General features: G+C 39.0%; 2 protein-coding genes across 4 annotated transcripts; one reads left to right on the forward strand and one right to left on the reverse strand.

Moving 5' to 3' along the window:
- Positions 1-4190: 4190 nt before the first annotated feature.
- LOC122669488 (ABC transporter E family member 2-like) lies at positions 4191-14712 on the forward strand. 3 transcript variants are annotated; one of them, XR_006334024.1, is made up of 13 exons: positions 4191-4471; positions 5455-5540; positions 5637-5734; positions 5828-5945; positions 6033-6122; positions 9111-9415; positions 9521-9716; positions 9795-9980; positions 10154-10423; positions 10803-11048; positions 14228-14362; positions 14449-14560; positions 14676-14712. XR_006334024.1 is itself a non-coding variant. In XM_043866256.1 (12 exons), exons 1-11 carry the CDS (start codon positions 4369-4371, stop codon positions 14345-14347), a joined length of 1818 nt encoding a protein of 605 aa, XP_043722191.1. In that variant the 5' UTR covers positions 4191-4368; the 3' UTR covers positions 14348-14362; positions 14449-14712. The 3 variants fall into 3 exon arrangements, 1 of the variants encoding a protein (XP_043722191.1); XR_006334025.1 differs by having other exon boundaries at positions 14449-14529; XM_043866256.1 differs by having other exon boundaries at positions 14449-14712.
- A 6556-nt stretch (positions 14713-21268) lies between these two features.
- LOC122668705 (aldehyde oxidase GLOX1-like) lies at positions 21269-22879 on the reverse strand. The gene has a single exon (XM_043865240.1). It carries the CDS (start codon positions 22838-22840, stop codon positions 21269-21271), a length of 1572 nt encoding a protein of 523 aa, XP_043721175.1. The 5' UTR covers positions 22841-22879.
- Positions 22880-26085: the final 3206 nt, after the last annotated feature.

Here is a 26085-nt window from a genome sequence, read left to right on the forward strand (position 1 = left end):
ATAAATCATCTCTGGTTCTCAACAGTGTTTCCAACAATCCTCTGTCATTCTTTGGATCCAAATTCACCCCTACACGACATTTCATAATCATTAGACTCATCTTATATACTATGGGGATAGTGGAAACAATCTCCCACCATCCAATCTCTACTGTTCTTATCTCTACAGCCTTACATAGGCATCTGGGCAACAGTGGACAACTCAAAAGTCGAATGAATGGCCAAAGTCACAATTTTTTAAACCCAAAATTAGGGGTTTTCTACATTTTTCAACATAACTTTGTGGAAAACCATCCTCTTTCTATGGAATTAATTCTAGCTTTACTATGCAACTTTCTAATGAATCAGAACATCCAAAAACTAAGAATAAATCAAAAAAGCATTTAAGGAATACCTTTTCTGGGCTTGAAACCCAAACTTTATGTCAAATCTTCAATCTCCTCAACGCAAGCAATGATTCCATGTTGTTTGTAACTCGATTCAACGACAAAATGATGCTAAAATCACTTCTCCTTTGGTTTCCCTCTCTCTCCTCTATTTTCTCTGGCTTTTATAATTTTTGGAATAGCTCAAATGAGCCCTAAAATGCTGTTTATCATGTTGGTTTGAGTCTTACCGGTCGGCCGTCACAACCTACCAATCGACTGGTGAGTGAGGAGGACAATGCATGTTTGACTGCAATTGTCAAACAAGGACTGTGAAAATTAGAATGACCCGATTGTCAAACAAGGACTGTCAACCTACCAAGCAAATGTAGAAAACCCCTAATTTCGGGTCATTCTAATTTTCTCTGGCTTTTATGCATTGTCCTCCTCACTCCCATAGGGTACACAGTCACAGTAGGGTCATTCTAACTTTACTAAATACTCTTAAATAGAGAAAATAATCACATTTACCTTTGCTTTCAAAATATCTCAGTTGGTCTAACTCGCACCAGATTCCGTAAAAACGAACCGCTTACGCTTGTTAAACTATGAAACTCAATATTATATTCTTTTCTTGGAACGGGGTATTACAGGGCATCCTCTGCAACGCCCTCATCGGGGGTGGTTGTCACAACACCAAGCTCCTGCAAAAATGGCGAATCGTAACACCATTGATCTTTCATGCCCTGTCTTTCTCTTCTTACTCTACCTTCTCTCATGATCCCTATAAAATCTATCTAAACAATTAACAGTAACTATTCCACCTTTTACTTTCATGTTGTTCACCCCATAAGCATGTGGGACCCAATGAAATCTTCGAATAAAAAACTTCCACAATGAAAATGCCCTATATAAAAAAAGGTGCTGCCAAGCCCTTCTCGCGCGCCAAAACAACAAATGTGCGACCGGTTAAAAGACAACGAATATTTTTTTATTTAAACATATAGGCCAGCTTGACAAGCTACCCTTCCTCTTAATCTGAGGTGTGAAGAGAAACAACTCTTTTTTATGACTTCCACTTCTCGATCCCGGCTCTTACTAGTAAAGGGAAACGGAAGTCATTCAGTTTACTGAAAAAAGAAGTCTCTCATAATCTCGAGAAGAGGAAGTGAAATGCCTTTGCCCATTCAGAAGCGCATGAACTAGAAGACCACTCAAGTAGGGAAGGTCCATTAGTGAGACGATCAGTGAGTGAGACTGTCAGCTAGTGAGGCCGGTTAGGCGTCAGACAATCCTTCCCCCTATTCCCCCTTAAACAAGAGAGCCCTTAATGATTATGTTTCTACAAACTCTTCAATTGATTCTAGAGTTGGATTAGAATTTATAACCAAATCATCTTCTGCCAAACTATTATCAACAAAGTTTAAATGTTACTTTGTTGCTCATGAGTCTAATTTTGGATAAACTATATAGACTAGTGGCATAAATACTAGTTGCCATAGAAAACTGACTTGGTAAACTTGGACGAGCTACTTTGCAAGACTAAAGAGAAAAGAGCATAAGAGAGGACCGAAACAGACTCTGGAGGGAACTCTGTGATGCTTAAGTTAGTTCTCCAAGCAACAACATAAATTAGTAGAGCGATATGCGTAAGAGGCTGAAAGATTGATCGATCCCCTTGCATGAGTGCTTCCGTTTGTATTTATAGGATGGAGTGTAGGAGTGGCAAGGCAAGCCTGAGAGTCAGTGTTGGGAGTCCCATATTGGCAGGTAACTTGGGAAAGGAAGTTGTATCCTTGCGGGAGTCTAATATGGAAGGAGATCATCATTGAGAGTCCCAACAAGGAAAGTCTTGATATGATGTGATACGTCTTTGATACGACGTGATACCTTGGCGATCATACATCATACGGATGCTGTCATAATCAGGGTACAGAGAAAAATGTAATCCTATACATATAAATCCATAATGAAAATGGAAAACAATCCGTAATGTACTGCATTGGAAGCCAGGTAGTACACGAGTACTATGGTGATAGAGATTAGAGAAAACACAATCTTGTGCAAACGATTGCAAAATAGATGAGAATGCAAAAGGAAAACACAATGGTTGATGTGAGATAGACATTGAAAGGGTACTGTTCGACATTCAATAGGGATGGGTAAATGTCGATGGAAGGTAGGGTCGATGTCAACTCAGGGCCTTTCAGTGTTGGCTCCAGGTATGGGTGTTGACAGAGGATTTTGGGCTATCTGGGCTGATTCCAAAGAGGACTAGGATAGGGCTAGCCTTTCTAGGGGTAGTTTGGAATGCTCTGGGGCTCTGGTTTTGGCTTCAATAGGCATCTGGGGGTTTTCCCTCTGAATGAGTATTGAGGGTGAACGATCTGTTGACGGATTCGGGAAGTACATGAATGGATTTAGTATGCAATTGTACTAACCTATGTAGTACTCTTTATGATGCTAAGTGATATGATTGTAAGGAAATTTATAATGAATGACGTGAATAAGCTTAGCATGCCAATTGTACTAAATTATGTAGTACTACTCCTGATGCTAAGTGGCATGAAAGAAAGGAAAGATATGCATGAAAAATATGATAATCCATGATTACAAAAGAAAGCCAAGATATTGCCCTGCACGACATGCAGATCAAGAAAATGTAGAGGTGTGCTTCGACACCATGATCTATGAAAAAAATGTAAAGGTGCGCTTCGACATCGCGATCTATGAAAATGTAAAGGTGTGCTTTGGCACCGCGATCTATGAAATTATGATGCTGTTACCATAGAAGGTGAGGCAGCTGCATCCTCTCTAGTCATGGAAAAGACTCTACTCTAGCCTCTGGGCTTCTGATCGCCCTGAGTACTCTGCACAATCTGGCCATTCTGCTGACTCTGTTGGTTTTGGTGAGGCTGGTTTGCTGAATTCTCAAACCATTTTGTTGTTGCTGGTCACTCTAGCCACTCTGACTAGCCCGTATCAAGCAATCCTTGGCTATATGTCCCACTATACATCTGTAATAGCATGTCATCGATCCCCAGTTCTTACAAGGGAGGACAAAAGACAAGGCACGTATGACTAGTGGTACAAAGGTGCAATGCTACCATTGTCTGTGGAAGATCCTGGAGCACATTTACTGCATCAACCTCCCCCAACTTTGGGCTATGGGCCCTAGATGGCTGGTGCATAGACAACATGCTCTGATACTACTTAATGACGTCCAATCCAAAAGCCCAAGTTTCAAGTTAGAGAAGCACTTCCAAGGTCATAAGCCAAACTGCTGCACCCTACCCGACTGATATGGGACTAAACTCCCCTCCCATTCCTGACCATGAAGCGCCTTGACATAACCTATACATCAAACCCTAACCCTAATTTGACCAAAAATCCTATTGTGACCTAGTCGATTCATCTGTTCACAATAAATCCTGATTGATTAGCTCCTAATTTGACTCTTCAAACCTCAAACTACATTAAACTGTGGATAGAACAGATTTTCAAACTCAAAAGAATATGACCACAACAACAAACGTTACAAACCTGATTACCTAGGGTAAGAAGAATGCACTAGTCGCACGTTGACGTGTTTTCAAGGTCTCTTGCAAGATTTGTATTGCTCACAAGCCAAAAGGAAAGTCCTAACATAACACGGTAGATTTACCAACAAAAAAAAAAATATAACATGGCAGCCTAGAGTGTCCCCCCAAACCCCACCCCCGCATAAAACTAGAAAACACTCTCAATCCCCACCGCCATACTCTCTGTGCGTCTCCTTTAGAACTTGATCAACTTACAAGCTACGCTATTTCTTGGTTACTTTCTCTCTTACTGTTTCAACCTTTGATCGTCTGGTTCTTCTTTCCATTCTCTCCGATTTCTAGGTTTTTGTTCAATCTCTCTTTCCCCCTCTTGTGTTTGTAATAATTGCTCATTATTTTCTTTTTGTTGTGGCGAGTTTAGGGTTTTATTTGTCTCGCTCGATCTTCTTCTAGGCGCTAGCAATGACGGATCGATTGACTCGTATCGCCATCGTCAGCTCTGATCGTTGCAAGCCCAAAAAATGCCGCCAGGAATGCAAGAAGAGCTGTCCGGTAGTCAAAACTGGTAATTTCAATTTTCCTCAATTGATATTACTTCTTGTATTGATCAGTTTTTCATTTTTTTTTCCTAATTTTTCCCTTCTCCAATTTTGTTTTCCGTTCGTTTGCGACTTCCGGTTCTGTTTATTGATTTCGTTAGGTATCTGTAAGTAAGCAAGCTAAGATTTTTATTTCAGAACAGAATTTCGGGGATTCTCAGTATTGGAATTTTCACCTTTTGGAGATCGAAATGTTTCAAAGGATATGTTTAACTTGTTTTAATAAATTTTCTTAGGCCAAAATTGCATCGGCGGATAGGGAGGTGTCTTTCTATCTTTTTGTTTTTTTTTTACTTTATTCTTCTCTTGGGTTTTTGTTCAAAGAAATTTCTCTTGTGCATCCAACAAACAAGGAATATTTATTTCTTACTCGGTTAGGATTTGTAGCTTCGATGAGTGCAAACTGATGGGGTGAGTATTTTTCTTCAACGACTTTGCATGTAATTCAACTGATATTTCAACTAGTTTCTGAAGTGGTAGAAGTTTGTCCGTCAGGCACATTTTTCCCCCTCAATTCTATTGTTCATGGATGAATAGAACATGTGATTATGGAGTTATCATGTTATATGTGGAAGAAATAGTTTGAAGGAAACTTAAATGGAGATAAATTATATGTTTGTATGGACTCTTTTTTTTTTTTCGGTAAACATGTTTTCTGTCGACTCGGTAGCTAATAAGTGAAGAGCTTAAGGTTCCTCTGCGAGACAGCATATACCTTCATGCATGGCTTGTATGGCAGCCATTTTGCCTGAGTTTATCTGTTCCAAAGTGCAGCTTTGGGATCTAATATGCTTGATGTTTGGTTTCCTGGTCAAGCATCTTTTGCCAATTATAAATTAAGCGCAGTACTGGTACTAAGTTATATTTTTGTTGATACATGACTGGTTTTAATTTATGTTCTTGTTGATACATGACTCTTTAACGTTACCTTCTTGTGGCCCTGCTGCAGGTAAACTATGCATTGAAGTTACTTCAGCATCTAAGATTGCTTACATCTCTGAAGAATTATGTATTGGATGTGGTATTTGTGTCAAGGTTTGTGAAATATAGTTTCTGTCTTTTGATCTTGATCTCTTGATTATCAGTGTGATTCATGTGATGAGTCAGTGAATTGTCTTCCTCCTGGTCCAGAAATGCCCGTTTGAAGCTATTCAGATCATAAATTTGCCAAAAGATCTGGATAAAGACACAACCCATCGTTATGGCCCGAACACCTTCAAGTTGCACAGGTTAGTGTACCTTCTTCTTCCCATCATTTGGATGGCAAGAAAGGCTGCGTTTTGTCAGCTCTAGTGCTAGATTGCTGAAAACTTCAAATACAGGTTGCCAGTTCCAAGACCTGGGCAGGTTTTGGGCTTGGTAGGAACAAATGGAATTGGGAAGTCGACTGCCCTCAAAGTTTTGGGTGGGAAGTTAAAGCCTAACCTGGGTCGTTTCAATGTAATGTGTTCTCTTCGAATTACTTTTCTTGTATTTGTTCTTTCTTGTATGCATTATCTACTAGCTCTGAGGATGTTTCTTTTGCAGAACCCTCCTGATTGGCAGGAAATATTGACACATTTCCGGGGGTCTGAACTGCAAAATTATTTCACCCGTATTTTGGAAGACAATCTCAAGGTATCCTTATGCAACTTGAAGACTGACATCCTAGTCAATGAAATTATATCTGGTCAGAACGATGTCGTGGTGTTTTTTATTCCCTTCCATGGAAAGTTTATTTCCTTCAAGACCAAACTGCATTTCTTCACTTTGTTACAAGGTGGAAGGATGCAACTAAGGTCAGACTGTTTTGTCATTCCAAACACAGTTCACTTTTAGACCTTGTGTTGGGGTCAGGCCAAGGAATTTACTTGCTTCTCTGTCTGTTTATTCTGGTGAGGGGTAAGGTAGTTGATATCTGACTGCATGCTTTGTCAAGCCTGGATGTTGGGTTGATGTGACTGGATTGGACTTGCATGTTCTTCATTTGGAAAGTATGGGATGAGATCTTTAATTTACAGTACTTACTATGGGCTTAGGTTTTGGTTTGTGGAGGCATCTTTGAAGATTAATGATGATGATAAAATTTGTCTTTGCAATTAAAAGTATATAATTGAATAAACATCTATTCTCAAATGAAACTAGAGCTGTTCTGTAGCAAGACACAGATGATGTGATGGAGATAAATACCTTGTGGATCCTTTCTCATCCATCTAATTCCTCCACTAACTTTAGTTAGTTCTTGATGAGATGAGGGAAGTTGTGACATATAAGCCCATAATATTGGTCAAAAAAGTCATGGTTGGACTTTTCCAGGTAGCCTTCAGCATGCCTATTAAATTTTTAGAGTTTTAAGAAAAAAACAAGGCAGGTTGCATGCTGAGGTAGGGAAATAGTTGGCGAGAAGTCAAATGCTTGATTGTGGATTTTTTTTTTTTTTGTGTGGGCAAACACTTAAAAGCTTCTACTAGCAAGGAGAAGGAGAAGAAGGGAGGATGCACAATTGTCTGCATATGATGGTCCCATAAATCTAGGGCTTAACTTGCAATTCTTACTACTAATCCTTCTTTCTCTCCAACTCTCTTTCTTTTCTCTCCCCTACTCACCACAACCGACTAGAATTTTCCCCTTTCTCTTGCATGCACAATATTCCCTCCAATTTAGTGTTGGATGCAAAGTTGGGCATACCAAGGGTTAGGAAATCAAAATAAGGTCCTAAAATATAAATCCTCTTAAATGAGCTTGTAAATAGGCTTGAACCTTAGACCTCACACTCATATATAGTCATACCACTAAACCAACTGTTAATTTGTTTATTAGGTCAAACAAAAATAGCTACACTGCCAAAACACTGGATAATTCGTTACTAAAATCATGCACTCATCACGTCAACCAACTCATAAAATCATCAACTTTCTTATAAGATCATAAACTCATGGCAAAAATCAAGTAATCACAAATCAAAAATCAAGGTTCTCAGTTGGCTGTCAGCTCAGAATCTGTGGCAACAGTGAAAAGTCCAAATTACGCCTGTATATTGAGCATGGGTATTACATTAGGTGAATTTTGAAATTCCATTATCTGGTTTCTACAATATGGCCCTTGGGTCTTAATCAAACTTTTGTGCTTTGTTCCTCTCAATCCTTTAAACCATTCGACTTGGTGGTTTCTCTTTCCACTCCTGCGAGTCTGGTTTTCTAATGGATTTCTAAACCCCTAATCCTTAGGTTAATTTTAAAATTCCATTATCTGGTTTCTAGATTCTTTCTAGAATCTTGGACTGCATTAAAAGCCTAATTGGATATTTGGATGGCACTCCTTCCCTTCCCCTTGCTTGTTTTCCTTTCACTAACATATCTTATAATTTCAAAATAACAAAAGGCAGTGATGTTCATGAGTTTTGGTTTTGGAGGGGGGGGGGATTTTGTGCTGCTTGAGGATTTATTGTTATCAGTGCTTTAAGGAACCATTAGGATAGATGGAGGCCCAAGCTTCATCTTGACTGCTGATGGGTTGAGAACTGTTCTTGTCAACTGATTATCTTCACCAGCCAAAATGGCCACCTTTGTGAGTGCCTGGTTGCCTTGGTGCATGCATAGGTACATAGCCGAGCAACCCTCCTCCCACCTAAACAAACTCAAAAAAAATGCCAAAGGACTGGTCTTAGTCGATGAAAGATGTTACATTGGCAGCACTGCATGGGTATTTGATACATGAGCATCCATGAGACCAAGTCATGTGGCTTAGATTTCTGCCACATGCCAAGAGCTGTTGAATTGAAGTACTTTCAGTTATGTGGGTTATTCTATCATTTATCTTTGACGGTTACTTTTTCAGTGTAGCATGATTTTGGTGCTATTTATAAGCTTGTTCAAGTACCTTTTGAATGAGACTGAGATCTTGCAATTCCAATTTATATTGTGAGAGCTATGGTCAATTACTGTCTTAGTAAGTCAATTTAGTTTAGGAGTTTTATTTGGAGTCTATTTCTAAAATTAACATTCATGTTGATTAAGGACTAACTGGAGGTCCTAAATTGTACTAGAATCATATTTGGAGTATTTATCATTATTAAAGATAAGTGATTTATTCTGTTGTTTTAAGAATTCTAGTTAGGGTCAAAAGGTTAAATTTGTGTACGGACATAGGGATCTGGCTATTACCTATATAAGGCATTGTGATGAGCATATTTTCTGTGGAATGGTTTGCTTTTCTGGTTTTGGTTTGGGGGAATGCCTCTGTTCCAAGTAGTTTGGTGGTTGGACCCTAAGTTTGTTGGTGGAGAATCCCTTTGTCTCTTTCTCTTTCTTCAATTTCCTACACTTGTCTTAGACCCATTGCCCGCAGGTTTATAAAATGTGTCTGCGCAGATGGTTTAAATCAAGATATTGGATGTACGGACCCTATAGATCCATACCACTAGGAAGATATGCTAGATTGTATTTCAAAAAATATAATTATGTCAAGAAGTTTGTTCTCCTTATGTTCTCAGAACCTCTTACTGTATCATATTGTTATCCCTAGTGATAAAAATATTGTACATTGTGTTAACCCCCCCCTCCCCCCCACCCCCTAACAACCAAAAAAAGGGAAAATCTATGAGTAATGTAGTTTATTGTTCTATAGGCAATCATCAAGCCACAGTATGTTGATCACATTCCAAAAGCAGTCCATGGCAATGTTGGCCAAGTGCTCGATCAGAAAGATGAGAGAGATATGAAGGCAGAACTTTGTGAGGATCTTCAGCTGAATCAGGTTATAGATCGAAATGTGGGGGATTTATCAGGTGGAGAGCTTCAGAGATTTGCTATTGCCGTTGTTGCCATACAGAATGCAGAGATATACATGTTTGATGAGCCTTCGAGTTATCTTGATGTTAAACAAAGGCTTAAAGCTGCCCGAGTTGTCCGGTCTTTGCTCAGGGCTAACAGGTCTGTCCTCTTACTTTTGATTGTACATGGTCTTTATATGTCTTTGTTGGTTGCTTACATTCTGGACAGAAGTTAATATCATACTCTACTGCATCATCTCTTCAGCTATGTCATTGTTGTGGAGCATGACCTTAGTGTCCTCGACTACTTGTCAGACTTCATTTGCTGCTTATATGGGAAACCAGGAGCTTATGGAGTTGTTACTCTCCCTTTTTCGGTCAGAGAAGGAATAAATATATTCTTGGCAGGGTTTGTTCCAACAGAGAATCTTAGATTCCGTGAGGAGTCTCTTACATTCAAGGTAAAAAATCCAGGTCTTGATTATGGACATCCCATGATTCATTGTTGGCTTGGTACTTACTTTGTGGCATTTTTGCAGGTTGCTGAGACTCCACAGGAAAGCGCTGAGGAGGTCCAGACATATGCCCGTTACAAATACCCAACTATGAGTAAAACTCAGGGTAATTTCAAGCTTCGTGTTATTGAGGGTGAATTTACCGACTCTCAGATTATTGTAATGCTGGGTGAGAATGGAACGGGGAAGACAACCTTCATCCGCTTGCTGGTATCATTTCTTAGCGTTTTCAAATTTCTTTTAATGGATGGTTATTACAGTATCATATTTGAAATGTCCATCTTGATATATCCCAGTGTTTAGGGATTTCAGATTTGGCCTACACATCAAATTGGCTTTCCACTTTTTATGTTTGGCCTGATTATCTAATTTTCTGACTACAGGCTGGTTTATTGAAACCCGATGAAGTGGAGGGTTCTGATGTGGAAATACCTGAATTTAATGTTTCTTATAAGCCGCAGAAAATCAGTCCAAAATTTCAATCACAAGTCAGAGACTTGTTACATCAAAAAATACGTGATTCGTACATGCATCCTCAGTTTGTTTCGGATGTCATGAAACCACTTCAAATTGAACAATTAATGGATCAAGCAGTTGTGAATCTCTCAGGTGGAGAGTTGCAAAGAGTTGCCTTGTGTCTTTGTCTTGGGAAGGTATGCAAATTTGCAATGAAACCCTTCCTTGTATCGGTTGATGTTTGCTGCTTTCTATTTGAGTATTAAGAAGATTTGGTGTTAATTTTTTTTTAAGTAATTCGTTCCCTCAATCTAGATGTATTCTTGTGCGTGCACATCTCTATTTGTGTCGATGCATTGTAAATTTCAATGTCACATTGATGGATTTTGTTTAAGTGGCATCTTGTTACTTATTGCATAAAGCAATTTTCGTCTCAATATATATCTAGGTAGGTTTCATGCTAGGAAGTTTGTCTAATTTGATTCAATGAGTAGATGTATTTGTTTTCTGAATACTTCAATTTTCTTTGGTTTTTAACCATTTGTCCTTACATTTCAAATTATGTGTATTGTGCAGCCTGCAGACATTTATCTGATAGATGAACCAAGTGCTTATCTTGATTCCGAGCAACGCATTGTCGCATCGAAAGTCATAAAGAGGTTTATCCTCCATGCCAAGAAAACTGCTTTTGTGGTTGAACATGACTTTATCATGGCAACCTACCTGGCAGACAGAGTTGTCGTCTATGAGGGGCAACCATCGGTGAATTGTATTGCCAATGCTCCACAGTCCTTGTTGACTGGGATGAACCTCTTCTTATCTGTAAGCATGACTTTTACCTATTCATTTTTCATTTTGCTTTACTCTTTTTTATTTTATCTAGGGTCATGATATTCATGATGACCTATTCATCACAGTTGGCATTCATCACAACTTGCCACATCAGCAAACTGGGTGAGTCAATGTTTTTGAGGACCCCATGCCCATATCACTGGTCACGTTCCAGCCTGGAACAGGTGTTGGGAGTGCTTTAAAGTGAGTAAAAAGGTACATAAAATTACACAAATGCCATTAGATTTCATTGTGGTGAAATGGCATTCGTGGAATTTTATAAAACTTCGAACTTACTCAACCATTCCCAGTGCTTGTTTCAGGCTGATAATTAACAAGTGAGATGAGTCTAGGTTCTTATCACATGACCCCACCTACATGCATCCAAGTCCACACATGGCAAAGAATACGTGACCATGAAAAAATCAGATATCACTAACAGGTCCTATTTTTATATTTTGGCTTCTAGTTTTGGTTGCTGTAGTGAAGCTGACCCAGCAACACAAGAAGATGAAAGAAAAATAAAATTGCTATAAAAGCATAAGTATTTGATTGCATGTCTCATTCTCGATATCTTCAGAATCATTTCCCGTCATTTTGGCAACCTTCTTATCTACTGGAAACTGTGGTTGAAAACCATTCCTGATCTTTTAAAATTTACCCTGTACCAGTAAAATTAGTTTTGGCATTTGCCCATGCTCAAGGGTCAGAGGATTAAAAATACCACTCGACTCAACCAAATGGAAACCAACTACTCAACCAAGAGTATCCATCCAATCACTCATTTGAAAAATTTATGGTGATGGTTTTTGTCCAAGCTCATCTTTTGCTTCATGTATTGGGTCGTCTTCCACATTTGTGAATGAATTTGTATCTTCCTAAACTGTAAGAACCAGTGAGTTGTTTTCTATCTCTATGGTTAAACCTCATCTGATACAAAGCTTTGAATGGGCTCTTGCTTTTGGTCTTTACCGTATACATTTTGACTGGAATTGTCTTAACCTGCCCATCTGTGGGTTATGATATATCTATTTAACCAGTTTGGATTTTTGGTTGGTTGTCATTAGGCAAATGCAGGAAGTTCAACTTAAGCCAGTAGAACATTTTGTTGCTGATCTGCAACCCCCTTCCCCTGTTGTTACCTACCCCCTCTGAGCCCCTAACAAATACTCTCGGTACAATTGGTTTTTTAGTAGGTTCTCAGTTTTGATTTTTAAAGGGCCATTGCTTAGAGCACTGGTAGAAGGTTTAAAAAAAGGGGGCGTACACAGTGCACTAGGCTCCGGCCATTGCGGTGTCTGTGGAGGGTCATAATGTACGCAGCCTTAACCCCTGCTTCGCGGAGATTCTGTTTCCCGACTCGAACCCCCGACCATTAGGTTGCAATGAAGCAACCTTACCCATGTGCTGAGGTCTGCCCTCATAGAAGACCTTATTGTGCAATATATAAATGCATATCAGTTGACACAAGGATTTGAGTCAGAGAGATCTACAATTTTACCTCTTTTTTACCGACATCTGTTTTGATCCATGATTTGAGCACTGCAAATCCTCAAAACTTGTTGAAATGGTGAAGATTAGGGTAATTTTTATTCTAGACAATTTCCCCCCCGCTCAGATCAGAGAGAAAAACATGTTTTTAAGGCCTTTGGTTGCTCTCAGTTTCTTATTGTACTGTTTCTGTTTTGCAGGTTTAAATGAGGTGCATCATGTGTATCTTACCTTGTATTGGCCCTATCGGTCAATGCTATTGTTTTTTGGTTTTAAGTATCGTATCGATAGCCACTGATACCGATACGTATGGGTCGATACAATGTGCATTGTTACTTGAAACCCTGAGTATGGTAAACCCTTTCATTCACCATCAAGTGTCAAGTAGCACCAATAATTTGGAAGTAATTGATGTAGATGTAGGACTAAGGATGTAACAGATTAGGAAGAACAAACAGCCCACAAATTGAGCACAGTTGTTTAAATTATGACTAGTACACTTTAGGCTCATATTCTGGTGATAACTTAAGCCCATTATGGGCCTTCACTCAAGCTCAATAAAAGCCATCGGTTGCACCAGTTTGAAGCCCATATTTTTCTCTTTAGTGGATCACCGATTGGAGGAGTTGCTGGACAACATATCTTGTGGTCCCATGTGGGAACTATCTGCTTTATTAGTTTCTATTTTCCATGCTATGTTTTTTTCCTTTTTTTTGGTTTTAGCCATTATAAGTTCCAATTTTTTTGGCTGTAGGGTACTTGGTAGCCAATTTTTCTATTTTTAAATTGCAACTATTCAAATTGATAAATAGAAGAGGTTGGGAGACCTCTGCCACAATTTTGGCAAAAGTATTGTGTCTTCTAGATTGAAGCAACAGCTCCTATGGTGAAGTAGCAGTAACCAAGGTGGTGAATCTTGGGAATGTGGGTGGTGAAGCCTAACCTAGATCTTGGCAGTGAAGCCGGATCATATCCTTCTCTCTACCATCTTCTCCTTTTTTGTTCTTTCATTCATCGGTTGTGTCAGCTTTTGCAGCAAGTAAGATCCTTCCTACCATGGCCATGTCCTAGGTATTTTCTCACTATCTATTTGATGTTTTATTATATGTATTAGCTACCAAAGTTTTCTGCAGGTTTCCCACATAACTCTTCCCGTGGTTTCTATTGCCGTCACTTTATTCTACCAGCATTTGAGGGTCATCTCACCCATGGATTGGGGGTTATCACTGTTCTATTGAGATGCTAAATTCTGTTGACATCTAGTTTCTATTTTCTGTTATACCTTGTTACAAAAAAGTTACAGCAGATCCAACCATTGGATCAGCTTGATCTTTGGAGGGATTGAATAGCGAAGTAAGGGGTCTAATCAATTCAAATCTCCATCTGACCATTGGATTCTGAAATATTTGACTTTCTATTTTCTGCCATATTGTTTGATTACTTGGATTGCTTTGTTTCTATCCTGTGGTTGTGTTCTTGTAATCTTACCTTATTTACCTTAGAACATATCAGCAATACTGATGCAATCCTGGGTCTCAGAACCCTTTTCTGGGATCACTGTGGGCAGCAATGTTAAAAAGTTTAACATGGATAAATCTTTTTTCATATTGTACATTAATCTTTAGATTCACTGTTTGGTTAACTATCATCTGAAATGTACACTTATTCTATTTATGCAGCATCTGGATATTACATTTAGGCGGGATCCAACCAATTTCCGACCTCGAATAAACAAACTGGATTCAACAAAGGACAGGGAGCAAAAAAATGCTGGGTCCTATTACTACCTTGATGATTAACCTAATTTCCCACAGGTTTATCCATTGACGGTCCTCCATATATTTCCTGTATTTCAGTGTTCTTTAGAACAGCGTGCTTGACACTTTTCTTTCGTTTGTAGGTATTCATCTTTTCTGGAATAGCTGGTGGGCATATTGTTCCTCATATCATGGAGCCTGGCCAGGCATTGTGATTCCAACAGGAGGATATAGACCTTTTGGTCCATCAAAGAGGTCTTGTTTAATTGATTTGTTGCCAAGCCATTAGCCCTTTGTCAGCATGTACGACTCTTTTTTTCCCTAGAAATTTTCTCCCTTTTCTCATTATCGGTTTTGTTTATACATTCAGGTGAGGGAATCTAAAAATCACACCCTTCACTGTAATAGCTTTATCGACTACTCTGACTGCTGCTGCTGAAGGTATGCGTACTTTTTAGAAAATGAAGATGTAAACTGCAAGGTGAGCAAGTGGAGTTGGTATGACTAGAAGGTTTGTATTATCTCCTGATTTCGAAGAGAACGAAAATTTTAGCGGATTAATGGAAAATGTTTTTGTATTACCTTTAATGGGCTGTTAAATTATTCATAAATTATATTAGCTGAAAACTTTTGTATTGTTTTCTTAATTTGTAGATGGTTATGTTTTTGTGACTGTAATTGGATACATAAAATGAAAAAAAAAAAATAAGGGTTAAATACACGTACCCCTTGTAATGCACCCAATATTCCTCATACCCCCTTAGCTTCTGATAAGTCCACATACCACCCCTGCTTTATCCCCCTAATGCCATTTAAGTCCACACCAGGTATTAAATACTAAAAAATGACCAAACTACCCTTTCTTCTATCTTTTCTAAAATTTGAAGAAACCTAATTGCCTTGACCTATATGCTAAAATTTGAAAAGATCAAAATGCCCTCATGTTCCCCAAATCATCTTCGGTTTACATACCCACCACCACCCCCACCCACCATTAATACCATAACCATCCCACCGTGAAACCCCACCTCCAGAATCAACAAAAAAAATCTCTTGTACTGTGGTGCTTCTGTTAGTCTACTAAGCTCTTCAAGGTATTTACAACCTTTGGTCTTCCTTGATATTCAAGAGAACAAACAAGATTTGAGCTGCAGCAGTGATATAAATAAAATCATGTAGCCAAACAAGCTTAAAAGGCTGAACTTTTCAGCAACTAAATGTAACAAATTTCTAATGTTGATTCTTAGCTCCAAATTATCCAGTCCTCTTAAATATAGGGGGAAAAAGCGGAAAACAGTGATGAGATGAGCAAATTAGGTAATCTGGTTGCAACAGCAATGGTTAAATTACAACCTATAATTACCATTTATAAAATAGAAATAAAACCGAGGCACTTTCAAAACCATAAGGACAAAAAGCTATGGTAATCAGGCCAAAACACCAGGAGTAATTGCAGACCCTAAAGAACTGAATAAGTAACCGAAAAAAGAAAAGGTCGGATCAGAGAAGAACTTCAACAGAAGAAAAAATGGAAGTAATAGACGAAATCAGAACTAGAAAATATTATTCGTCAACCCAATACAGATAAAGCAGTAAAAGCAGCGGCCATAAGTAACTCAGACGAATCCAAAACCAAAAAACAGTATTTCGCAAACCCAATTCAGAAAAAGTAGTAAAGCAGCAGCCAAAAGACCTCCTGAGAAGCCAAATTCGGACAAAGAAAATGAAACTCAAATGAAAAAGAATGAGAACAAAAAAAATAATAACTCACCAGATGACTGGAGAGAATGACCTTAGCCCCATTTCCGATCAAATGCTTAATTGTAGGGACAGCAGCCCGAATTCTGGTGTCGTCAGTAATGTTTTGGTTATCATCCAAAGGAAGATTCAAATCAGCCCTCACGAAAACCTTCTTCCCCTTCAAACCGGCAGCCGAGAGATCTCCAACGCTCATCTTTGCCATCGAAAAAACACCTCTAACGCCTTCCCATTGGTTGCCACAGCTCGAATTTTGGCTGCAACGTGGAGGTCAAGTAGAGGCTCCACAGCGGCACCAGAGAATCCAAGTCTGCGAAGTGGGGCTCGGAGGCCAAGACTTTGGAGGCGAGGAGAGGACAGAGATGCTGCAACTTGGAGTGATGAGCGGCTGCAAGAGGTGGAGGAAGTAGAGGAGGGGAGGAGAGACAGTGAGGTGGGGCTTCATGGTGGGATGGTGATGGTGTTAATGGTGGGTGGGTGGTGGTGGTGGTGGGTATGTAAAAGAAGATGATGATTTGGGGAAGATGATGACATTTTGGTATTTTCAAATTTTAGCAAATAGGTCAGGGCAATTAGGTCTTTTCAAATTTTAGAAAAGATAGAAGAAAGGGTAGTTTGGTCATCTTTTAGCATTTAATACTTGGTGTGGACTTAAATGGCATTAGGGGGGTAAAGTAGGGGTGGTACGTGGACTTATCAGAAGTTTAGTGGGGTACGAGGAATATTGGGTGCATTACAGGGGGTACGTGTATTTAACCCAAAAAATAATAGGGTGCCTTGTTGCCTAAGTGCTTAGTTGGTCCTCAGACAACCATGTCACCTTAACAATTATGGTTTAGTCATTCCGCAGCCCCTTTGTGAGGGCGTACAAGAAGAGAGGGGGAGGGGGGTTGGGTTTGTTTTGAACTTTAGTGGATGAATGGAAAGAGGAATTGAGCTCATCTCCAGGGAGATGTGCACCCAGGGAGCATCCAGCGGTTGAGCTGTGCCGCACACATTTCTGCGCATGCTTAGGGATGTGTGCGGCACAACCCAACGGCTGGCAGCACCCTGGGCGTACTATCTTTAATGGGCTGTTAAATTAGTCATAAATCATACTAGCTGAAGTTTTTATATTGTTTTCTTAATTGGAGATGATTATGTTTTTGTGACTAGTTGGATACGTAAAATGATATAAAAAAAAAAACTACTGGCGTGGTCATTTCATAGCCCCATGAGAGGGCGTAAGGGGGGTTGCCATGGGGTAAGGATTTTTTCTCCACAATATACAATATTTTAAGTTACATTCAAGAATGAAAAGGGTAATCAAGATTTGAAGCAGCAAGACTAGAAGAATTCATACATTTTTACATATTGAGAAATAATAATAAACTAAGAACATTAGAACAAAATTGTGAGACTTCAACCTTACTCTTCATGCAATTATACAACTAAAGCTAACCAAGTAACTTACTACATCATTGTATGAACATATATTTGAGGTGAAAATAACAATATGAATTCGAGAATCAATAACAATTGATAAATTTGGAAAATTGTGCTTATATAAATAATTAGGAGCGCTGTTCTCGGTGCCGCAGCGCAGGTTGCGCCCAGGCACATGGGGGTGGGTGCAATGATCCCCTTCCCCCTCACAGGCTGCCCATGTGCCTGGGCGTAGCCTGTGCTTCGACACGGAGAACATTTTTCCATATAATTAATAGGGAAAAAGAATCCTATCTAGCAGTGTGGTGCTTGCGTGCAGACACAAAGGGTGACAAAATGAGATTCCTGCCCACTATGGAAGCCAAAATCCCGTCCTTGTTGATCCTCCAGCATGTGCTTTGATTGGTCCCCATGTTGGCACAGGGGCCAGCACGCTGTCAAGTAGAGAACCCTTTCCCTAACCAATCAATGTACATAGAAGAAGAAAGTGGAGGAAGTGAGGAACCAAACTATCGAGAACTAGTGAAGAACAAAGGGGACTGCAAGAAATGGGAGAGAAAAAAAAGGAATCGAAGAGGATAAGTAGAAGAAACCAGAATAATAAAACAATAGAAGAAGATCGACCGGATTTAGTATGATTTCTATTTCAATTTTGGATTGATTTCATTAAACAGTCAACAAATAGATTTTTGGTTAAGAAATTGAAATTATTTTGATTGCATCAATGTGAAATATTTTAAGAAAAAGAAATCCATTTGGTAGTTCAGTTTCTAAGAATAGATTCTCTATATTTGTTTGGGAGAGGGTGGTGGTGGTGGTGGAGCCGGGGCAGGATCGGGAAGGGTGCTGGTGGTCAGACCATCAGGAGAAGTAGAAGGGTAGTGTTTTTATTTTAACATGAAATTGCTCTTTTGCGCATCAATTTAACCATGTGCTTATTAAAGAAGAAAAGTGAAATTGATTTCAATTTCAAAATGGAAACAGCTCCTTGCTATTTTAGAATTTCTAGTCCATTTGATTGTTATTTCACTGAGTTAAGTAATCAAACCAAAAAACATTTCTAAATAGAACCCCTCATGAAATTGAAATAGAAATCATATCAAATCAGGTCGAAGAAGAAGGGAAAAATAAAAAGAATCAAATCAGAAGATGAAATTAGAAGAAAAGGGGACTAGAGAAGAAGAAGAAAAGAACAAGGAAAAAAAAGAAGCAGAAGAAAAAGGGGAAAATAAATTAGTAGTAGAAAGAAAAACGTTAAAACATTACTTACCTGAAAAGGTGCCGACAAAGTGTTGCCGGAAGGGATGTTGCTGCGGGAAGTGAAGGGTGCCATCGGAAGGGAGGGTGCCGTGAGGTAGGGTTTCTAGAGAAGCTTTGGAGAAGAGAACGATCAATGTCAAGGTATCGAGTTGTATTTTTATGTCCTTCACTTCTTTTCTTTTTTTTTTTAATTAACAAACTGATTTTTTAAACACCTACATTGTAACCAGCACACAAGCCGCTACAAGTAATAAAAATACTCACTTTATAAAACAAAGGGAATTTTATGTCTACCAACCTTGGGATTTCATCTATTTCATAAACTTCCCCCGTATTTTGAAAGATTTTTACAAACGTACCCCTATTGTTAGATGAGAACAGTTAAGTGATGATGTCATCTCCCAAATATTAATTAAATACCCATAATACCCTTAATGAATGTGCTTGTACATATTTACCCCCATTTGTTTGTAGCCTTAATCCTGTTGATTAATTTTTCTCTCCTCTCTCACTCCTTCCTCTCGTTACCCTACTGGAGTCCCTTGCTATTGCCGGAGTAGCCCTCGGTGAACCCTTCCATTGCTCCCTTTATGGCTATCTTCTCCTTCCCTTCCTAGATAAGTTATTCCAAACTGCCCTTGTCCAAGCTTACACCCAAAGGTGTAAAAATCCTTTAAATGTCCAGTTTTTGTTTGTCACACCTTGTCTACTTGGAGCACTGCACTCTTTGTTATCCTATGATGAGGCTTCTTGGGTTTGACAGGCAGCTCTACTGGAGGAGCTGTTGCTGGCTCTTTCCCGTGAGATGGTGGCAGTCCATCCCAATGTTATCTCGATCAAAATGGAGGATTAGGTTTGAAAACGTTCCTTGTGTTTAAAATGGGGATTCTTAGATTCTAGGGTTTGGTTTTGGAAACTCAAACCAATTAAGGGATTCTCCAAGTAATTAACCCTGCAAAGCAATCATGGGTGGTTGTGAGGGATTAATGTACAACAATAGAAAGCAAAAAAGAAAATCACAGAACCAAATATAAAATCCATTTGAGGATAGAAGTGATGGAGTGACAGAGGGAGAAAGGGATAGAGGAAAATAGTGAGAACCGGAAAGGAGAGGTATAGACGGTGAGAAAGGGGGAGAAATGGAGAAGCTTGAACATGAACAAGTGCCAATGACCTTGTGGCATAAGGTGAGAATGAAGATGCCCAAGTTGGTGCTATAGAAGCAGGTGTTGAGATTGGTAGTGCTGGAGGTGGCTCCGTCGCTGACGATCGAGATCCATGGGGAGAGCGGTGGAGCAGAAGAAGTCGATATTTTCTTTTCTTTTCTTTTATTGGGCAAAATTGTCATTTACTTCCAAAACTAACGGAGTTAGTACTCAGGGGTACGAAAGTAATTTTTGAAATTCCAAGGGTAGTAGACATAATTGTTTAAAACCCTAGGGGTAGTAGATGTAAATTTCCCTAAAACAAAAAGTGGGCGCCGCCAAGTGATCTAGGCATCCCAAGGTGGAGCACTGTCTAGCTTGAAAAAACTGCTCGGACGCCTAGGTGACCCTTTGGCAACTAGTTTTGGCACACCAATGGTTAATGTCTCTTTGACCATATATCGATGTTCTAGATAATTCATAGTATTTAGTCGTATTCAAAAGAGACGTCAAACATAAAATCCATGGCGTTAAGTAGGAGAATATCGAGGGGACTCAGATCCAGTACCAATGGCATTTTGGTAAATTTTTTATCAAGTTTTTTAAATCAGTACAATTTATTAATACCCCATTGGAGAATGCAACATTCATACCCAAAAAAAAAAAAATTGGAGAATGCAACATTAATCTAACATGTGGCAAGCTGGGTGGAATCTCAATTGGATCCTACCCCTTCTCTATTGGTTCAACCCATTTATGTAGCATGTTTATTATTTGCCAGTCTTTTGGATTATATCCATTAGACAGGATCTTAATGAGAGATAAGATCTTGCATCAAGATATGGAAGATGATGCGTCAAGGAATCTCTTCTCTACATTTTTATGATTTGTCTATTTTAATAGCAACCAAATCACATTCTAAAAGGAAAATTAGAAACTAGTGTATGGAGATTGCTTAGAAGTTATACTTGTCATTGACCATACTCAGGATTTTCTCGCCTCAGAGAATAGATTCCATCATTGACAAAGAGCATCTACAGTTGCAACCCCTAAAGCGTAAGCTCGTCATAAAAAAACGCTGAATCTTTGGTAATGTATTGCAAGACGAGAAGCATTTTCAAATAACATCTTATAATTAAGGTTTGAGAAAATTTCATGAGAGATTAACACGATAACTGACTCCAGAACTAGGAAGGCAATTTACATCTATACATTTGTCACATTTTAAATGAATAAATTTGTTTTTTAAAAAAAAAAAAAGAAATCATCGAATGATCATCCACAAAATTAACAAATTAATGAAAAAACCTCTAACCTAACAAGCCATTGCATCATCAACCCATTTCCGGTGGTGATCATTTGGCGAGCATTTTCTTCAAACAAAATGAGAACTGTGTTGTTGGATTTGAATCCAAATCCCCTCACTGGGTATATCATCATGAACCACAAACAAAAGATAATATCCCGGAGGCGCAAGAATTGTCGAAGCCGGCGTATTTACTGTAACATCGTACACCCAATTGATCAATTTCTGATCATCTCCACCATCTACCATCAATGGCCCTTGAAATTTAACATTTCCACCACCCAACACTAACAACCTTTGATTCATAGAGAAAGCATGTGTTGTAAATGAAGGAGCCACCATTGTTACCCATATATTCTTCTCAATGATCTCCATAGTCTGCATTGTGAACCTCATTATCAGTTCTTGTCCATATAATAACTTAGTTTGTGACACCGGAGAGATAATGGTTGGCCGTACATTCAAAAACTCCGGTCCGAGATATTCCGGTGAGAATGCTTCCAAGCTTAACTCAGTTGGATAACGTACGTTAGTAAAGACATAATTGACATGAGGATTGCTTCCTCCCACAAGAACTCGACCATCACGAATTAATATTGCTGTGGAATGGTAGAGACGTGGAATGGTAGATGGGTTTTGGATTTGGAACCGAAACCCGGGTGGATTATCGGGTCGATATAGAACCGGGTTGAAAACTGGGTCATCAGCATTCTCCCACCCAGCAGTCCCTGTTCCGGCACCATTAATAATCAAGACCTGACCGTTTGGTAGTAAAGTCATGTCACCCATTACTCTTGCTAGAGGCATTGTCTCCATTGACCATATTGGATTCGGGTCAGTAATTCGAATCCTCCCACATGTATTTAGGGCTCCAATGAATATCTTTGTTCTATTATTTGCTTTCTCAAATGACCCTCTTGGAGCTCCACCACAGATGAGGATCTCAGCTTCAAGAGATGAGTTTTCCAAGTAGAGTGGGAGAAGAACAGATGAGCCTGTACTAGGGTAAGATCGAGGATCTCCTTCAGGGATCTCTGGAAATGTTTTTACAATAATGTTTTTGGTATAATCAAACAAGATTGATCGATTATTCGCGAAAATAAATAGGTTTCCATCCACATTTAAGTGAACAAAAGGGTAGAGATTGTTTTCTGAAATTAGGTCATTAGTTTGAGAAAGAAATGGTAAAGCAAAAACATAGTTGGTAGAATTAGATTTAGGGTAAAACTCATAATTGAATTGCCGGCGACCACCGATAACGATGATTCTGCCGTCCGGTAATAATTGAGTAGTAGCATACCATCTTCTTACATTAAGTGCTAATGGAATTTCTTCCCAATCACATCTTTGACATGGCCTGAAAATCCTAACGGCACGTTCACCTTCTTTGAATCCACCGGTTTGGATGAGACGACCATTCCATGAAACTACACCAGATGAGCAAAACACATTAGTTTGAACCATAAGTGGACGTATTGTATTAGTGAGAACATTGTATTCGGCTGAATGAGCAGTACAATCAAGCTTGATGGCTTGATCGTTTGTTCGGCATTTGCCGGCGGGTAACCGGAGATTTGAAATGCCGAAATCGGTGCGATCGAAGATGATAACTCGATCGTTATGGAGTAGTTGCATGTGCATTGCTGATATTCCAATGGTATTTTGTGTTAGGTTCCATTGGCCTCCTGGAGTTGCTTGGATTAGTTGAAGAAGAGAAAGGAAGAAGAAGAATAAGAAGAGGGGAGGAGCCATGCATGAAGATTGCTTGCTGGTACGTACATGGAAAATAGAATAGAGAGATGCATGGAATGGAATTATATAGAAATGTTAATTAAGGTGCTTGGGTAGGGGTAAGGCGATCAATGTGCATCGCCTTGTGTCTGCGTAACACTATAAAACGAGCAGCCCGCACCGTAGAAGATCTGGATCCTTTTGTAAAATATTTAAACCGCTAATTGTGCAACGGAATAGGAAACTGAATTGAAAAGGAGTTTACCTACACCACGTAAAAAAAGATTTCTTTTCAAAATGAGAAGATGGTTTTCAAGTATTCCAAGTGGAAGTGTTGTGAGCATTTTTGGGTCGTTTTTCTTGATTGTGGTGGACACTCGTCCTATATTATTAACGGTATGAGATTCTAATTGGGAGGATTGTGGTGGACAGTCGTCCTATATTATTAACGGTATGAGATTCTAATTGGGAGGATTGTGGTGGACACTACTCGTCCTTAATCTGAGAGGATCTTTTTCCTTCTAATTGAGCAAAATGAATTTGGAATCAAAAGAGAGAGAGAGAGAGAGAGAGAGAGAGAGAGAGAGAGAGAGAGAGAGAGAGAGAGAGAGAGAGAGGGGTAGGTTTTGTACATAAACAGTGTGGGAGAGTTTCCTACATAAATAGACTGTGTGGGAAACCATCCCCACGAGGACCTATAAGGTTTTGTACATAAATAGTGTGGGAATAAGATAAGGAGTTTCCTACATAAATAGACTATGTGGGGACCCATAAATTGAGATTTGAGAGTTGTATTGATAGGGAAATTTTCCCATTAGCTACGTATCAAATTTAGTGGTCCATCTCAAACCTTTCTATAGTTGAAGCCTCGAAATAGGAGCATGCAGAAATACCACCCGGCCTGCCTCCCATGAAATCAAAAGGTGCATCTATGTTGTTGCCTCTGTGTGCACTCTCATGGGCTTTGCACTGGTGCAAGCGCTACACGATCAGACAATGTGATCTTTTACCCTTGTGTGTTTATCAATTTATATAGGGATGTAAACGGACCAGATGCGGATCAGATGTGATTGGATCCGGATATTCCCTGTACAGATACGGATACGGATATCTCTAAATAGATACAGATGCAAATCGAATTTGGATTTTTGACTATCTGTTTACATCTTTGATTGTGTAACTCAGACCTTCCTTCCCCCAACGGGTATGGTTCATTTCAATCCATGTTTTAGTCTCATAATTCTCATTTCCTCGTTCTTTAGAACCTGTTGAATCTTAAAAAAACCCTCTACATCTATTTACACCCTAAAATTACAACTGACCGATAAAGGTAGACCGATCACATTTGGAGGATATAAAGATCGATCATCAGAGTAGAACCTTTAAACAATCGGTGAACAAGGATGTTCTTCGCACAAAGTAAGAACGTCAGGAGACTGGGACGGTTACAGCCACAGAGTGCCTACGGTTAGGGGCCATTATCACAGTGGAAACCATCCAAATAGAACGTGACCCCCAAACGGTTTTACAACCGTTAAGAGATGTTGCAATTGGGAAAGCACGTAATGGAGGCTTTTTCTCCATAAGTATAAAAGCCCTAATTTCAGAAGAGGGAGTGATCTCTCGATCAACAAACAACCCTTCAACTTTCGTATCTTTTATTTTTCTTTCTGCATTTACATTTCCTTTAGCGTAAATCTCTTCTCCCCCAGATCCTTGTGATCATTATCTCTTTCTCTCCCTTATCAAGTTTTTCTGTAATTTTCTGTAATAGCAGTACTTCCTTTGGATGTACTTTTACCAGGAGTCAATAGAGGATCTCGATTTCTTTTCCCTACTATCATTTTTTGTGATTTTTCTCTTTTCCTACGATTATTGCAATTTGGTCTTTATTCTAAAAAGTCCTTGAAGCAATCGAGGCAGAAGGGTAATCCACATAGCCTGATAGAAGTCAGAGGTTGTGAAACTTCTCTTACATTGAGTCTTGAAGACTCTGGCATACCCACGCTCTTCACTATTACTGTTTTCTTAAGTAGACTGATCCTACGGTCTACCGATTGTTTGAGAGATCCGGAAGAAGAGCCAAACAACATCATTAGTTGGATATCTATTCAAATTGAATAATTTTTTTCCGGATTATTTGAATAAATTTTGATACCTTAAACGAATACATATGTGAATCGAATTCAGATTTTTGGGTACCCGTTTACATCCCTAAATTTATTAGCTCATTTCAAACCATGTGAACTTCTTTCTCCATTTTTAAACCATCATTTTTAAATAGTTCTAATAATATAACAATAATAATTTTTTTTTTTGTAGCAACATGAGCAACTTTATTAAGATCAATGTGAATTACACACGGATGGAGTTGAACATAACTCCTGGATCCATGGATCGGAATTTGGCCAAATTGTTGTGCACGTTGCCAACAAAACACCTTCCTCGCCAGAGAGTTAGCTAAACTATTAACCTCCCTTGGAACATATGAAAATGAACAAGAAGTAAAATAGGACGACAAATGGAATATATCATCCACTATAGGTTTTACTTCTAAAGGTGGATCACAGAACCCACGTTGAAGATAAGACACCAAATTAATCTCTATGATCTGCCTCCACCAGCAAATGCTCATATCCTTCAGAAATGCCTTCTAACAACGCTGAACGAATAGACATGACTTCACCAACAAGGACCGATGTGAAAGAACTTGGCATAGAGACAGCATGAAGAGAATCCCCAATAGAATTCCTAAAAATAAATCCAAGATCACTGCTGCTTGTTCCTTGGCAGAAGCTTGCATCACAATTCACCTTGATATACCATTGTGGTGGTGTCCATTTTGAATCGTGTGATAAAGCATGGCAATCCAAAACAGAATTTGAAGTGGAAGTTGGTAAAACAATACCATTTAGGAATTCCCGATGAGCATTAGTAGCCACACGAATAACTTCCTCAGGTCGTCAATCTTTTCGCCAAAAAATATGATCACATTGTGCAATCCATATATACCAAAGTGAAAAAGAGCAAAGAGATGTACGTTGGTGTTTTCGTTCCTTGCCAAGAGTAGAAAAGGAACTCCAATTCAACAAAAAGCTTGAAATATGCTGATCTCCCGATGAAGAGGAAATATATCCCAATCCACTACCAAACCA

This window comes from Telopea speciosissima, chromosome 7 (genome assembly GCF_018873765.1).
Source record: "Telopea speciosissima isolate NSW1024214 ecotype Mountain lineage chromosome 7, Tspe_v1, whole genome shotgun sequence".
Taxonomy (NCBI): Eukaryota; Viridiplantae; Streptophyta; class Magnoliopsida; order Proteales; family Proteaceae; genus Telopea; species Telopea speciosissima.

Bases quoted from the DNA above. Each gene is read 5' to 3' on its own strand.
- LOC122669488 (XM_043866256.1), top strand. From the start codon at position 4,369: ATGACGGATCGATTGACTCGTATCGCCATCGTCAGCTCTGATCGTTGC. The intron at 5,735-5,827 runs GTTAGTGTACCT...CTTCAAATACAG, and splicing joins AACACCTTCAAGTTGCACAG to GTTGCCAGTTCCAAGACCTG. The intron at 6,123-9,110 runs GTATCCTTATGC...ATTGTTCTATAG, and splicing joins TTTTGGAAGACAATCTCAAG to GCAATCATCAAGCCACAGTA.
- LOC122668705 (XM_043865240.1), bottom strand. From the start codon at position 22,840: ATGCACATGCAACTACTCCATAACGATCGAGTTATCATCTTCGATCGC.